The following is a 17,092-nucleotide window of genomic DNA, read 5'->3' as shown; positions in this document are numbered from 1 at the left end:
ATTTGCTGCTCCATTATGGCAGCTTACAGAAGAGGGAGCTAATGGCCTGCTCTCTGTTGTTCACGTCCAAAGAGCGCTACTGCAGTTTCCAGCTCGGAAGAGAGCAGCTGACTCAGAGGGCCAACAGGTTGCCTGCCACCTCCACCTATACAGCTTCAATATGAGCAAGACTTCAAGCAGAAGCGGATGGAGACTACCCATCTCCACTTCCTTGCCGGGTTACTCCAGACTGCCATACCCAACACACCTGCTTTTTAGAGCCTGGAGGACAAGTTTCTAGTCCTTATGGCTGGGGAAGGCATGTGCTGAAGACAGATGACTGATGGATTGCTACAGTAGCAGGTATTTTCCCATCTGAGTGCACAAGAACATCTTTCTATGGGGAGAGCACAGAGCTGCTCTGCAACAGGATGAACCCTCAGCAACATGCTTGGGGCAGCGATAATCGATAATCGCATCAGCCGAGCTGAAATGAGCGGGAAAGGCCCGGGGGCTGCTTCTGCCCAGGAGTGGGAGGGTCAAAATCATGGGGCAGAGCTGTGGGGAGCGGGTGGTTTCCAAGTCACCAAGCTCAGGGGCAGACATGACACAAGGGATAAAATCAAACATCTGGAGAGTGTCATTTCCCAGAGGACGCCGGTCAGCTCATACCTACTCGAACAGGTGCGCTGGAGCACCTGTTCTGCCCCGGCTGTGAATCACACTTGGAGAGAGGAGCAGAAAATGTTCTTCAAATCCGAAGCCTACAACAGCCTGCAAAGTACACAACCAGGTACCCTCCGGATATTTTCGACTTCGACTCCCAGCCCTGCTGGCCACTGAGCATGCTGTCTGGGACTGATGGCCACTGAAGTCCCAAATACTTGGAGGGCAGCCATTGGTTCGCTTAGTCCGGGATGGCTTATTCCTGCTGGTGGTAGCTCAGGCTGTGGTCCTTCCCAGCTTCTTCCTACCTCTGAGCTCAAGAACGGGAGAGGCTAGGAAGCAGGCTAGTAGCCATGTTAAGGAAGGGGCAGCGACGTGAAGCGGAACTCGGATATCCTTTAGTAGTCTTGTTTTTCTCAATTTTAAAATGAAGTTTTCCTAATATCTACATTAGGAAAATGGTGCACCAAAACCCATACATTAAGTGAAAGTGACACACAAAAAAGCAGTATATTGGAGAAATCGCATATATTGGGCAAAATTACATTCAAATCTGTTAGAAGCACACAAACATGATTGTGTACGTCTTACACACTTTTACAAATGTGCAAACTGAGGAACAAACAGGACAATACAGACCTAAGACTGGAAAAATGAGAAACTGAAAAATAAAATCCATTCTTCCCTAGCCAGTCCCTGATATGGTCCAGAGTCGACTTTCTAAGAGCCGTTTTCAAAGTTAAAGGCAAGGGTGGATCATTGTAAACCTTCTTAGCCACCACTATCAGATCTTTCTAGGCACCCGGGATTTCACCATTCCTGCTCAAGGATGAATCTAGCACGACAAACTCTGCACGCAGCTTCCTTCCTAGACAGGAAGGAAAGTTACCATCGAGCAAAGAGAAACTCCCCTGCAGCTTATATTACTCCTGGCAAAATTATAAGGTAATACATCATAACGGAGATGCAGGTGGGGAAGCTGGATTCAGCCCAGTATATTTTAATGGTGGTAAATGGAAGCAAAAGACTTGCTCTTCACACACACACACACACACACACACACACACACACACACACACAGGGCACATACCTACCTACCTACCAAGATTGCTACAGACTAGAACGACAACTAGCGAGTGCATGAGAAGCTCAGAATGCTTGGAAGCACCCAAAAATGCCAAGGACTGAAGTGGGACCAGCTTTTAAAGGCTGTGACCTCCCAGAAGGGCCCCCACCCCCACCAGCCTCTCCACTTCTGCTAGCCCAACGAGAACGCTTGTCCATTAGGTTAACAACCTAGGAATAATAACCCCAGAATTTCAACAAAGTACCTGACCACACAGGACCACAAAACAGCATGTTTGCGTTCATCCAGGTCTCGATCACTCTTTTTTTGACCTCAAAACTGAGGTTACTCAACCATTAGCTACTCCAGAAAATTTACCCGGAAGGCTGCCAGTTTCAGAAACTGAGGTTAAGAATCTTATCTCCCAGTTAAGAGTAATGAAGCAACCAGATATAGATTATAAAATCTTACATTAGCTGCTGGGATTTTTCGCTGGCAGTTTGATTTTAATTTTTGAGTCAGCCTGAAGTCTGGGGGCACCATTACAACTGTTCCTATATCGATGTAAATCTGCTTCAGGAATTATCCACCCATGATTTGGCTACGTACAATCAGCAAAGTTTATTTAAAGCACTTCTAAGGCTGGGAATAAGTGACGGTGTAGAGTCATACAGATCACAATTTTATTTGATCCTCTGGGACCATACATCAATCCATCCTTGACAGCTGTTCAGAGCCTTGGAGAAGGAACTCACACATGTGAGGTGTGCGTGAGGAGGAACACTTACTGTTGGCTATGTTGGAAGCTGTGTAACTGTCTGCCATTCCTGAGACCTGGCTAGCAATGCTGACTTCACTGGCCCGCCGGAAGCCCCTGAACTGGGGGGCTGAAATGGGAGCAGAAGGAGACACGCTTTCCACGAAGACGCCACCATGAGACTGAACAACATCTGCTATGGAGACCAAACAGGTAAATCGAGAAGATTAGACCAAACAGACGCCGAGCACAGTGAGACAAGCACGATGAAAAAAGGACATCAAATCAACCCACACACAAACGGCAGAAGACCACTGCACAGGCGCCAAATGAAAACTTCCAAAGCTGATGGCGGGGTGGGGTGGGGCGGGGGGTGGGGGGAGAAGAGTTTTGATGGAGCTTGGAACACAAAACACGATCAAGCACCAGCAGAAGCATCAACACAATCGAGATCAGCAGCTCTGTAGCCATGTCCCAAAGGATGGAAGCAAAAGAATTGGCTCAGGAGGAAACGCCCCTGATCAATGCTTGGATGGATGAACACCAATTTGCAATGCCTGCGTAAAAGCGATGACTTTCAAACTGTGTTCCAGGAAATCCTGGGGACTCCTTAGAAGCTTCCCAGGGGTTCTTCAGTCAGCCGTGAGGGACAAGTGTCCACAGAAGATCATTTGACTGGCACTGCAGATCTTCCTTGCAAACCACAGCTGCGAGGACTGAGGGCATATTCTCAGTTCACAATGTGCAGTGGAAATAGCGCCCACCTCATGAGATCAAGCCAGTCTTCATGTGCATTTAGGCCTAGAGCAGTGGTGGCGAACCTCCGGCACGCGTGCCACAGCCGGCACACAGAGCCCTCCCTGTCGGCACGCGAGCCAAGTCACCCCAGCATCGCCCCAGCAGCCGAGCATCGGATAACAGTGCACATAGGGGCCATGCACATGCTCGGAAAGTAGTGGCGCCAGGCGATGACATCACAAGCTGCGACACATTAGCCACAACTCGTCCGAGCTTTCGCATGGCCGGTCAGTGCACTGCCAAGCATATATATATATATATATATATATATATTTGCTTGGACTGGAAGTGCGTTTTAATACATTTGTTTCTATTAACACAAGATTTTAGCTTTGAGTTTTCTTATGAAAAATTGAAATTTAATATCTAAGATTTAGCAAAAGATGTTCTAATTAAGAGACTGAGATTTTTTTAATGTTGTGCTGTCCCCCTGGCAATCTGCAGCATCATATTTATTTGTTTTTTTCTAAACGAAAACCTCAGTATTCAGGTTTATTTGCAGTGTTGGCACTTTGCGATAAATAAGTGGGTTTTGGGTTGCAGTTCGGGCACTTGGACTCTGGAAGGTTTGCCATCACTGTCCTAGAACATACCCTGGTGCAGCAGCGTCCCTTAATAAGGGGAAGGATGGAAAACTTCCAGGGGCCGTGCTGGCCGGGATATACAGATGGGGAAAGACGGGTGTCTTTTGCTTTCTGCAAGGAAGCAGGGCCTGCAAGTGGGATCGGCTCGGAATTCCCCTCATCCATGTTCTTACTGGATTTCAGATTCTGAATCAGCTCATCTTGCTTTTGAAGTGGGATTGATCCATTTTTTCCATTTATTGTCCAATTTTGTACACACCACTGGGCATTTATTTATTTTAAGTATTCTCAACCTGCCTTTCAGGAGCATGCTGTCCTCCAGGGAGGCTTACAAGACTCTCAAACACATGAAAATGCAATTTAAAAAACCCATCAACAGCTAAAGATTTTTTCAAAAATACAATACAATTCAACCAAAAGGCAGACTGAAATAAATGCATCTTTGGGTTTTTCTTTTGTGATTTTAAAAAGCAGCAAAAACACCCACTGTCCAGTCTCATTTTGCCTCTGCTCTTAGGTTTTTCAGTTCTCTGCATGCCTTTTTATTCCCTCTATGTTAATAATGTGCTTAAAATCAATATTGACATCGCTATTCATACAATGAGCGACTGCTTGTCTGCACTTCTGTATGCGTGCACCGAAAATGTGAAATGGGGGAAGGGCACCTGAGCAAAAGAAAATTGAAGTTGCAGGAAGGGCTGGGTTCTACCAGTAGAATGGCGAGGAAGTTATTAAGGTTCAACAGGTAGTACTGTGAACATCCCAGTGTCCGAAGTGAGGAGCGCTTCTTGGTGGCTTTGTGGCCCTCGGCTGGTTTGAAAGCCTAAACGCTGCCTTCCCCAGTCATTCTACAGATCCATCCTGCCTTTGCCATGAGAACAAACTTTCTGCCTGCCTGAAGCCTCTTCACCCCCACCCTGTCTTCCAAAAAAGCAGGGTGTGTGTATGTTTTAGAACCTCTCTGCAACAGTGGGAGAGAGGAACTTCATAAAATCCGTGGCCAGAAGTTTTATCTTTTTTTCTCAGCCTGGGAAGAAGAATTGATCTGTTGTCCACCTGGCAATTCTGGAGGTCCACAGGGCATCCCTTGCACCAGATGCCTGGAGTTAAATATTCACACGCTCTAATTTCATAGCAAATGTTCAGAAATCCAGAATTTAGAGAAAGAAAACGTGGAGCAGAGCACTTCTACAGAACAATAAAGGAACAGAATGGAGGACTGCTCAACCTGAGTTGCAAGGAAAAGCTTGGGCTACCCGGACACAGTCCATGGATGTTTAATGGCCTATTTCTGGTCTAATGCTATTATTTTGTAGCTGTGGCTTTGCTGACAAACGATAGAATGTGCTCTTCTCTGTGCAACATTAAAATAAAGCAAAAAACTAAATTCTGGGACAGCATCTTGGTTGGAAAACACACCTTTAAAAGGTGCTTTCAGCCCATTAGGCCAACAGCTTTATGATAGCATCAGCTCCTCTGAACAGTTTATCAGTATCACCAAGGACATGCAAAAATGGTACAGATGTGCACACAGGTGCTTCTGGGGGAACTGTAAACCCCCGTCACTCAAGGTAACACTTCACGCACCTGAGAGAGCAGAAAAGTTCACACCATTATGAATTCTTGTAGTCTTTCAACTGTCACAAGGCCGTTGTTTTTGTAGTCAAAGACTAACAGAGCTACCCTTCCGAGAATTCAAAATGTCTTTTAGATATGGCTGGTCTAATTAATCTGGATGGAAGCATTTTAATTAGCTTAATAGAATCTCTTTGCCTTGCCCCTCAGTAAGCTGTCTCACAGCTGCTGCCCTTGAAAGACTAAATGGTATTTCATATGTGTGTGTTTTGATATCCCAATATTTAAGCACATGTACTACGTAAAGCAAGAGCTGCTCTTCCGCAAGGAAAAAGCACTCCGAGGCGTCTGCCCCTCTCCTCGGAGGCCGCCTGTGCTCAAGCAAAGCGTGCTTTGATCCGCTGAGTTTCCCCGGCTGCAGCGCTGCCTCTTGTGCTGTGCCGAGCTGTGTCGCCGGTCCTTGTTCACACTGTGAACCTCCGCAGAGAAGGAGGCATTTCAGAGAGAAGCTGCTGTGCTCTGATAAAAGGGAGAGTGTGAGCGCAGAGCCCCGATCGATCGATGGGAAGTCGGTGTGCAGACCCAGAGCAGAGCAAAGGACGGGAAGACGCACAAGACGGATTGCCTTCCGAGCTTGCAGTGCCGTCTCAAGCAAGTGAGTTCTGGAGAAGCAGTTCATTAACTGATAAGGCGAGACATCCCTGCTTTCGGTGCTTCTCCACACACGCCAGTAGCTACCAATGAAGCGGCAGGGAAATCCACACCACGGCAGCGTGACGACTCCATCCGCTTTTCATTCTGTTTGCTCTACGTTTACCCAGCGCCCTCCACAAAAGCAAGGACAAAATGCAGGGCAGTGTGAAGGCAATGAAACCCGATGAACGCTATGGAACAACGGTCATCCGTCCAAGAAAAAGAGGGGGTTAAAATTCACTGTGAGGTGGGGGTCAGTGACCGATTGCACTTCCTTTTCAACTTGAGGGCTGTGTCAGAGCTCATCACCTTCCCCCCCACACGCCCAGCTGTTTTGCACAGTTGGAATGGAAGAGGGAAGAAGGGATGACCTGCTCCGATTTCCTTCCCAAGTCAACCACCGTCTTAAAGTGCCTTCCCCATGGACAACTGGAAAAGTAATTCAGCCATGCAGAGCAGCAGCAGCAGCAGCAGCAGCAGCAGCAGCCGGTGCACAAACCAAGGTCTTGAAAGCTTTCCCATACAAACCAAGGATGCTATTTGCATTTATTTAAACAATATTTTAACAACTCGTAATACTATTTATTGGTTTTAATTCTACAGCCAGGGTGAATCTAGATTTTATGTATTCTATTTTTATGTTTGTTTATTGTATGGAAGTCGTCCCAAGGCTTATGCAAATGGGACGGCATACAAAAACTCCAAATAATAGTAAGTCCAGCCTAAATCAGATACTAAGCGTATTTAGGGACACACGGAAGCCTCTACAAGGGTCACTCCGGTGATCATGGAAAGGCTCCACTGCACACACGGAGCTTCACACGAGCAGCTGCTGCCTTATCATTTAAGGGGTGTATTTTTAAGACCCCATGAAGACCCAGATGGGGCTTCGCAACTGCAAAAGGGATGTAATGCAAGCTCACAATCGTCCTAACAGTATAGGAGATGGCCGGTTCTTCAGCACACTTCCGGAGGCTGACATCCAAGATGAAGAGCAAATCCCGTTGAGCAAAACGAGGTTATCGCCAAGCAGGCTTGTGTAGAATCGCACAATGACACTCTTGGGAGATTTATGAAGTGGTTTTGTTCCTTCATCGTGCAAATGAAAAAGTTACGGGCTGAGGAGCCTTTGAAACAAATATGCAAAGGACTCTGTTGGTAATTAGTCCTAATTGTTGAGAAATGATGGGGGACGGGGGAATGTTGACACTGCCGGGCACGGTATGGGTGTTGACTTCAAAGGGTATGTTCACAAGCAATATTGGATGGCTGTTAACACTAACCTTATTTTAAAAAACCAATAGGGTTAAATAAAGGGTGTAAGAGGAAACCAGCAATCTTTAAAAGGCAGATTGCTGGCACTTCTCTGTGCTTTCTAACAGATGTGGGGCGACTTCATCCCCACCTACGCCACCTATCCCAGGAGAGCCCTTCGGCAGGATATAAGCAGGGCCTTGCTGTCCAGGTGGCTGGAATTTTTACGGATCACAAGGCAGACAATGGCATCTTGGACAGCGGGGGGCACACAGTCAGCCCCTGAGGCATTTAGACCAAAGTCAGAAAGAACCAGTCCGCAAACTGCCTCTGCCTACCATCACAGATTCTTCCCTTGCCCGAGTTCCAGGATACTCAGGGGAAACATTAACCATAAATGCACAAACTACCATTCTGGGCGCTGCTGTTCGACCCACTTGGAGTGAACAGCTGAGTACAAAGGCACAAGCTTAGGTGTTTTGTGATGAATATTTCCTATCCGGGCAGGTAAACCCAAGTGGCCAACTCCAAGCAAGGGGCACTGCTCCATGGAAGCAGAATGAAGAGCAGCCTTTTGGGGCGACAAATTAAAGCAAATAAAGAAATAAATAAAAACGGATGACTCGGCAATTGGCTGACTCATTTTCCAGCCTGCAGTGCCAGAGAAAACAGACATGTCTTTTCTGTACCTCAATCCCTTTCTGTTATTGGTTTGGGAATTAACAGTTCCTGGATCAGCTGCTATCACCTTTCCTACAATTTGTGCCTTGCAGAATTATGATGCATGAGGAAGGAAAAAGATGTCGCTTCTTTAAAAAACAAGTCATGGTAGGTGCATCTAGCCAGTGGGTGCCCAGGAACCATGTAATGTTAAAAATGCTGAAGGGCAAACTTCTGAGGGGCACACAAATCTTCTTCAATGGGTGGGGGAAGAATTCTACTCTCAGGTTGCTGCATTAGTCATCAACCAGCATAATGCAACCTTCCGTTTATCTAATTGTTAATTTGTAGTTGACGTTTGCTGTGCGCACTCTGTAGCTAAGGATTCTGTATAGCCACAAAATACATTTTACCTCTTACTTGATCCTCTAAAAGCAGCCATCTTCCTGCCCCTTATTCCTTACTCTGGGAGGATCAAGTCAACCTTTAAGCAGCCTGAGAAAGCGTTCAGGATCGCCTGTGTGTGCTCGCGTGTGTGACTGTGTTTATCAAGCATCACCGCAACCCCAGGATAACGACATAAGACAATACGGGAAAGGGGAAGGGCAGGTTACACACACTCAACAAATCCAGGATTTTTACTGGAAACATCTTGCCAATTCAGGATGGGAACAGGGATACTGGTTTCCATGAAGGTCTCCTGGTTCTGGAGAGCAACCAGGGGGCTGCTTTCTACGAGGAGCACGGGGTTGCTCTGGACTGTTTCAACTAGAAGTAAGCGAGGAAGAAAACAAAGAGGGGCAGAAAACAACAGGCATGTGGCCACAGGAATGGAAGCAGAGACTTACAGCAGTTCTAAAACAACTCTGGACACAGGAAACGAAAAGGACAATCTGGCGAGATGTGAAGGTGGTCAGCTCTGCCTACTTATCAAGTGGGTAGCAATGGAAGTTGGAAACAGAGAGGCAGCAGGAAGGAAGGGAGACCGAGCCACCTTCCCCTGTCAGAACGGAGAGCTGGGTAAGCAGTCCTTCCACCCGCTGTTTCTGCTGAGGCCGATTTCCAGGCTCCGAGAAAAGCAATGGAGGGAAATATTTTCAGGAGGGTAACAATGATGTGGAAATATGGCAGCCTCTGCCCTACTTAGACCAAAAGGCACAGTCTATCCACATTCATCTTGTGTGTCCTCTACCACTTACAGTTAGACGAAACATGCCGGATACTCTGGGGAGAGTGGAAATCCTAGCCCAGTTTTCTTTTGCAGGAAGGAACATTTAAGCGTATTTCCCTGGAAAAGCTTGGTCTGCATTCTCCAGGCTGGTGCCTTCCAGATGCAAGGAAATGCGGTTCTCCGGGGCCTTGGCCGGCGTGGCTGGGAAAGGGCTGAGCTGGGCCACCAGCGCTGGGAGTTCGGTAGCAGGAAAAAGGAGACTTACCCAGAAGGGCCGAATTGCCATCCCCAAGCGGGAACCTCTGATAGCGTGGGACATTAAAGGGAGGCAAAATGTAGAACTTCTTTTCCAAGAGAGGTTCCAAGCGTGAGGCAGAAGGGTCTGCAGGATGGAACAGGTTGTAGACTTGCTGGCAGGCTGGTCTCAGCTGGAAGACTAAATGGCAGCAAAGCAAGGAAAAGGACAGAGAGGTCATTCTGAGGCCGGAGTCAACAGTCCTGCGATCCCACTGAGGAAGCCCTGATAGCCCTGGCTGTTTACATTTGCTAGGTCCAGTGGGTCTGGCTGCTGGTGCAACAGGGCTGGTGGGACTCAGCCCCTCGCCCTGCCCGTAACTCAGCCCTGGAGAGGAAAATGATAATAAAGGCCATCTCACTGCTCTATGAATGCTACCTCTGCCTGGCTGCCTATAGTTCCAGCTTTGCAGCTTCGCTTCCTTGCCCACCAAACCCTTCCGAAGCAGAAAGCACTTTCATGCACTGCTCTTGCCCTGTGCCAGAACCTACTGTCAAGGGATGGGATGACGGTTTTCCGTAATGCGAGGACCAGCCCCAAAGGAGATCCAAACAGGAAGAAGTCCGTGATCTCGAATTCGAATTTCCCAAGATGCCCGCCATCCAGTGCAGTGGAGCTACTCGACCTCCGTGATCCTGGGTAGTTTTTCAGGGCACTGGAATGTAAACTAGAGAGAGAGGAGGAAATGGGCTGTAAGCAAGAACAAGGAGAGCAATGCAACTAGACAGACAATTATAAAGACACATCATGCTGTGCTGAGTGATGCATGCAGTCCGTACAGCTTTAATGCACTGGAAAGTGCCCATAAGGAAATGCGTTTGGAGGGAGGGCTGGTGCTTCAGCACTGGAGAGCTTCAGCGCCATTTACGTTAGCAGCAGACTACTAACAGTAGTTAAGATGTATTTTGTGGTGACGTTATGCTAAGTATTGTATTTAATGCTGAATTGATTGTGGAATCTTTTCTAGCAGCAGAACAGGAATTGGAAAAAGGAAAAAGCAACATTTCCAAGGAAATTCTGTGTCCCCCAGCCCTCCTTTTTAAAAACCCTATCCTGTCTGCATCTATTGAGAGCCAGTGTGGCGTAGTGGTTAAGAGCGCGGGACTGGGACTCAGAGGATCCGGGTTCGAGTCCCCGCTTGGCCGTGGAGCCAACTGGGTGACTTTGGGCCAGTCACAGCCTCTCAGCCCAACCTACCTCACAGGGTTGTTGTTGTGGGAATAAGATGGAGGAGGAGAGAAGATGTAAGCTGCCTTGAGCCCTTTGTAGGAAAAAGGCAGGATATAAATCTCAATATAAATCTCTCAATATATTGTTAAGAAATATCTCTTTGTGTGCTTATATGGACACCAGAATTGGCAGCTGTATTAGCCACAGAATGCAATAGAAAATAGGTAAGGATTATGCAGTTAAGTTGGCCAAAAGTTTTAGGGGACATCTATCACACTTGAAATCGTATCTGATTTTTAAATTTCCAGCTGAGATATTTTGGAGAAAGTCTGTTTTCTGTTGTTCCAGGCCAGGCACACCTTGCAAATCATTTTGGCTCCTATAGTTATGGTTAGAGACAAGAATGGTAGCAGGTTTAAAAGCTCGCAAAGCATTCAAAAAGTCAGTCGGTCCAATGCAGCATTGCCGTCTTTCCCTGTCCGGTGTCCCTGAACACACATGCAATGCTACGTCTTTTTTGTCAGAAGTAACCTCCACTGTGCTCCACAGGGCTTGCTCCCAGGTAAGCATGTGCAGGTTTACCACTTAAGAATCCTTCTTTCCATATGGCTCCCCCATGTTCTAGATTTTTCTACATTATGGAAAGCCACGAATTGTGCTTACCTATTTCTTCCTCAAAGAAGTTGTTGGGACAAGTGTTAAGAGGTTAATAAAAGAGAAGAAAAAGAAAAGAAATAAGAGAGGAAAGACAAATCGAAAGATCACAATTGGCAGGAGAAGCGCCTTCATCTCTGCATGCTTGCATAAAATGTCTCTCCGTCAAGTCACACACGCGTGGCATATATAACATAGCACAGCCTTTCCTCATGTGATCCCTTACACGTCGGTCGCTTTGTCCTGGCCACTCACCGGGGACCGAAGAGCTACCAGCTTTTTGGGCAAGAGGAGGGCAAGCCGAGCCACAAGACTGCAGTACCCTTCCACCCGCCGGAGCCACCCCTCCAATGGTTTCCCCGTTCAACTCTGTGTTGTAACTGGCTTGCCTTGTTCCAGGCCCTCCTGTTCAGGAAGTCCACAGGCCACCGCTGCCTCTGCTGCTTGGTGACACCTGCCATGAGTTGCCCCCGCCACCCTCCCATCCCTGTGCTTCAATCGGGGTCTTTCGAACTGTGCTGCTGGAACCGTGAGGGTTCTGTGGATGCTGCCCGGAAGGCTCAGAAGACATCACTGATGGCTCATGTCCGTGACGCAGACACCGGAGGGGAGGGGAAGCTGGAAGCAGAGCTGAGGGGAGCAATGGAGGCTTCCCCGGGGAGGTTTGCAGCTCCAGTGTGGCGCAGTGGTGAAGAGCACGGGACTGGGACTCGGGCGACCTGGGTTCGAGACCCCGCTCGGCCATGGAGCCAGCTGGGTGACTCTGGGCCAGTCACGGACTCTCAGCCCAACCTACCTCACAGGGCTGTTGTGGTGGGGATAAGATGGAGGAGGAGAGATGATGTAAGCTGCCTTGAGGCCTTTGTGGGGAAAAGGCAGGATAGAAATCAGAAAATAAAGAAAGAAATAAAGAAGACCGCATTGCTCGTGCAATGACAGGGAAAAGACCCGTCCCGGACAAGCGCGGGCGGGCCTGCTGGAATCTGCCCGCCTAGCGGCTCAGTGACCAGGCGTCGCTCGGCCCGTGGAGGGAGAGCAGAGGCTGCGAAGGCCTCCATAAGCCCAGGCCACGGTCCCCACTGGGCAGCCCCAGGGGCTTCAGTGCTGGGGCGCTGAACTGGCCCCTGCTTGCAAGGAGTGGGGCTTCCGTTCTACTGCTTGCCAGAATTCCTGCTTGCTGGAATTCCGCGGCTGCCACTCAAAGAGCCGCCCCCCAGGGCAAACCATCTGGGCGTGGGGGGAAGAGACTGCTTCCGAAAGCTCCAGATTGAATGTCTCGACTCGCGTGCCGCCAGCTCTTGACGCCTGGCTGAAAACCTCCCACTGTTCTTACTGGAGTTTCCACCTGGACAGGTCCACTGTCAGTGTTTTTTCTGACACTTCCAGCCTCCAAAGATGGGCTACCAAGCGCGGGGAGATCTCGGGACGGATCCGAAAGCCACTCGGCACACGATGCGCGGCGTCTGCGCACACCTACCTGGAGAGGAAGGCGTGGTGCTGCCTGAGGTTGTCCAGCTCGTAGGTAGAGGAGTCGCTCCGCTTCCGCGGCAGCGGCTTCTTGGGGTCCTCTCCGTCGCTGCGCGGGATGTCGATGTTGCTCCGGCTGAGGTGTCGGCTGGCCTCCAGGTTGGAGCCCGCCGAGCAGCAGCTGTTGTTCACAACGATTCCAGGAGACAAGAGGTCAGTGTCCTGGAATTTGAAGGGCACAAGGCCTGGGCGTCAGACCCCCGGACAAAGGGCAATCGCCCTGCTGACCCTCCGCTCGAAGACAAGCACTGAAGGCCACCACAGCCCCTCCGCGGACCCCCAGGCGGCCACTGCACTTGCTGGATGTCAGCGTGTGACCCCCTCCCCCCCGGTGTGGTGGCAGGCTAGTGATCCAGCCATTGTGATTAAGATTACCCTTCTGGCGATCAGTGTAACACGTTATTAACAACCCTGACAGAGCGCAGGGCTAGGAAAGTCTTTCTCGCCCAGGGCTGCTTTTGGACGCAGGTGAGAGCAGACAAGGGCTGGGGCCAAATTTTGTTTAGTGTCATGTACTGCACCTTTATACCAAGTTCTCTGTGCGGGTTATAAAGATTAGAATCTTTACAATATCATATAAAAGCCATGTCCGTACAAACATAACACGCATCGCAAGACACACATGCAACTAAGAACAAGCCAGAAAAAGAATCAAGGTCTGGTCAGAAGCAACTCATAAGTTGTCAAGTGCCTGAGAAAAGATGATCTCAAAAGATGACGAAATGGCATGGCTTGGGCCACCCCTTCCCTCTCGGCTCACCTTCCTCTTCCCACGCGATGGGCTGCCAGGGGTTGGAACGCATCCCTGGCGCGGGGACACAGGTGGCTGCAGAGAGCCAGTGGGGTCAGAGCGCAAGGTGCTTCGCAGAGAGCAAAAGCAGCAATCCTTCCCCCGAGGAGCATATCATTTAAAATTCTGACCCGGAGGAAATGAGAGAGGAGAGGGAAGGAAGGGGAGGTGGGAGCTAAATGGGACGCAGGTGTGGTTAATTCAACTGCACAGACGCAGTCGCGAGAGGGCAGACTTCCTCGACCTTTCACCTTCCAGCTGTGTTGGAGTGCAACCCCCACCATCCCATTGGAGAAGGTGGCAGTGGCGTGTGGGTACAGTTTTCTGGGAAGCAGCTTTTGGTCTTGGGGGCAGCGAGAGACAGAGGGAGGCTGGAGCTGTCTGAGGGAGCAGAAGTCTTCTGCACAGCTGGGGACGGAGAAGCCAGATGAGCCAAGTTCACAGGGTGATGCAAGCGAGGGCAATGCAGAAGAGTGGGGTGGGTGCCTTTGCAGGTACAGGAGTTTGGACTGCATCTGGGGGCCAGAAATGACCCAGTGTAGGAATCTGAGGAGGGGGACTACCTGCTGGGAGCCATGAGGGTAGCTGGACTGAGGTGAGAGACCCAAGGTGAGAGAACAGAAGGACGGATGTTGAAATCAAGGCAAGACTGAGCAGGGGAAACACCAGCGATTTCTCTGAGGGAACGGAGGGGCAGGCTGTAGTTTTGTAATATTAATAGTGGTTGTGGGCACAACACGTCACCAAGGACAACCTAATGGTGACCCGGCAGACATTTATGCTCACGATGCAAATCAGATACGCTTTGGATGGAAATTTCACTAAGCACGGCCTTAGGGAGAAAAACAATCATGTCTCTTGCTTCTCCTTTGAAACAAGGGCAGCCTGTTCAGTTGATTAGAATTCTAAAGATAATGTAGGTGAAATGAGCTACATAAAAGCATACGCATATAATGTATATAATGACTGTTCCACAGTGAAAAGTGTGCTTTCTTGCCAGCCTAGAAGGAGGGAGGGAGGGAGGGAGAGAGAGAGAGAGAGAGAGAGAGAGAGAGTGTGTGTGTGTGTGTACCTGCACGCTTATGACACTCCCACGCCGGCTACTGTTTTGACTCTCTGACATCGTCTGATTGCTGCAGCACAGAGCATCAAAGCCCAAGATCCCTCCTACACAGTCCCCTACCAAACACACCTGTGCAAGGGAAAACAAAAGCCATTCATTGTTCTCATTATAGAACACCAACAGAAAAATCTGGAGTAAATTTGGACATACGAGTGGCAGGTAACAGACTTTAAATGTTCTAATCTTTTTTTTATATATAATTGGTGATATTTCACTTAGAAAAATGCAAGTGACGTGAGGTACTAAAAGAGACCTTTCCCCTCTCTCTCTCACACACACAAAAGGGCATGCCTCTTCTGATGCATTTATCATTTAACAATAAAAAAGTTATTTACTACTTTACTCATAGAAAACATATGCAGATGTAATCACCTGGTTAATATACTTAACACCGCATATGGATTCATCAGCTAAGAGCTATTTAATCTGAGCCCTGATTTTTTTTTTTTCCTTCATGAAGTTCCACAAGAAATGAAAAGCGGCAGCTTGCTCCCTGCATCCCCTCCATCAAGGCAGCCTGCTCACCTGGCCACTGAATGATGCACCTTCCTGGGATTTGATGAACTCATTGTACACCTGGTTGGCTCTCAGGATCACCGTGGAGACGGCCTCTTGGTACTGCGGGGATGACGTGGCCAACAGAGGAAGCGCTGCGAGTGGCGTGTGATCCTGGCTGTTGGAAAGGCAGCCTTCGTCATAACTGTACGGGCTGAGACTAAAGAGAAGGCAGAACATTAGGGGTTGTCCCCTTTTCTGTGACGCATCGTGGGACCTCTGCAGCCTGCATCTGACTGGCCAGGGTCATTCTGCAACGCCCAGAGTCCGCAGCAGAGTCTTAAGACGGGACAGCAGGGTCATGCAAGGCAAGTATCATGGAGCATTGCTGCAATGACGACACAGCATTCGCAGAAAAGCTCAGTAAACAAATACGGACCGCGAGGGGCAACAAGGACATGGATGTCTTTATGGAAATATGGTTCTGGCTCATTACATATGGAAATAAAAGGGAACGCTTTGAGGCTTCCCGAGACACATGGGTTGCTGTGGAAAGACACCGTCAAATAGGTCGGGACGTTCTGGTCCATTATATAGCTCCTGCATCTGTATTACCCTCAACCAAGCTAAACCACTATCGTTCATTCCCTTAATTTTATTCATTTTCTATATTCTGGCTTTTCTGATTCAGCTGGCTCCTCTCTCTTGTCCAAGTCGCTGTTGGTAGCCCGCCTCGTGGCACCGATCATCGCAATGGCTCTTTTACACAACCTTCAAGACGTCTTTATTATTGTCGTTTCAAAAGCAAGCAATTGCCTCTTTATTGCCAGAGTAACTTGGCTGATTCACAGACCTCTCGAGTTTCTTTATGGTACTGGTTGGACGCTGGAAGCGGCCCACTGGAACAGCACAGGCAGAGGGTGTCCCTGCTAGTCACCAATGCAGAACACGGCGGCCAGATTATAACCGGGACCTGAAGGTCTCTCCTGCTAACATCTTTTCTGGCCTGGCTGCCGGGGAGTTCATATGGACTTTTTATTTTTTAATTTATTTTTGGATTTATATCCTGCTTTTTTCCGACAAAGGGCTCAAGGCAGCTTACATCATTCTCCTCCTCCATCTTATCCCCACACCAACAACCCTGTGAGGTAGGTTGGGCTGAGCGTCTGTGACTGGCCCAAAGTCACCCAGTGGGCTCCATGGCCGAGCGGGGACTCGAACCCGGATCGCCTGAGTCCCAGTCCCACGCTCTTAACCACGACACCACACTGGCTCTCTTGCTTCTGTGCAGCTTGGTAACCCCCAAACTGGGGCCTTTGAAGCAGCAGGCCCCAAATCATGGTGATGGAGCAGGTGGGGTTGATTTTGCTGTGGAAAATGAGCACTGCGGTGGCTTTGCGTCTCCAGTTGGGAGACATGGGGGGCTGAGCGGGGACTCGAACCCAGGTCGCCTGAGTCCCAGTCCCGTGCTCTTCACCACCACGCCACACCAGCTTTCCAGATATGCTTCCAGAAGCCTTCCCCTGAACGGCACCTCCAAGGGAGGCTCAGCAGGAAGGTGGCCCCATGGGAGAGGACCTTCTCGGGGGTGGCTCCCGGGCTCCTGTGGAATGATCTTCCCACTGAGGTCTGAACTCGCGTCCTCTTTTTGGCACTACGCTAAAACCAGGCATTGAATGGCATTCGCAATAGCTAGGTTCAGCAAGTTTAGTATTTTACTGAAATGGTTTTTAGCTGTCGCTCAGACATTTGTATATTGAAATTTTATGCTGTATTTTTATCTGCGGTTTGTTTTAGTGAAGCTTGCAAATTGTTGGGACCCTCCCAGACAGTTA

General features: G+C 49.0%; 1 protein-coding gene across 1 annotated transcript in view; it reads right to left on the bottom strand.

Annotated features, from left to right (window-relative positions):
• PITPNM2 (phosphatidylinositol transfer protein membrane associated 2) overlaps window positions 1-17,092 on the bottom strand; it is a 117,542-nt gene that overhangs the window by 11,969 nt on the left and 88,481 nt on the right. Inside the window, exons 11-17 of the mRNA XM_044440536.1 lie at window positions 15,288-15,477; window positions 14,712-14,831; window positions 12,800-13,011; window positions 9,990-10,165; window positions 9,469-9,639; window positions 8,651-8,800; window positions 2,500-2,664 (exon numbers count right to left, since the gene is read on the bottom strand). Coding sequence (XP_044296471.1) covers window positions 2,500-2,664; window positions 8,651-8,800; window positions 9,469-9,639; window positions 9,990-10,165; window positions 12,800-13,011; window positions 14,712-14,831; window positions 15,288-15,477 — 1,184 coding nt within the window. The remainder of the gene's footprint in view (window positions 1-2,499; window positions 2,665-8,650; window positions 8,801-9,468; window positions 9,640-9,989; window positions 10,166-12,799; window positions 13,012-14,711; window positions 14,832-15,287; window positions 15,478-17,092) is intronic.

This window comes from Varanus komodoensis, unplaced genomic scaffold, assembly GCF_004798865.1.
Source record: "Varanus komodoensis strain SLA01 unplaced genomic scaffold, ASM479886v1 scaffold38, whole genome shotgun sequence".
NCBI classification, from domain to species: domain Eukaryota; kingdom Metazoa; phylum Chordata; class Lepidosauria; order Squamata; family Varanidae; genus Varanus; species Varanus komodoensis.
Note: the sequence above shows the minus strand (reverse complement) of the source record. Positions and strands in the feature narration are given on the sequence as shown.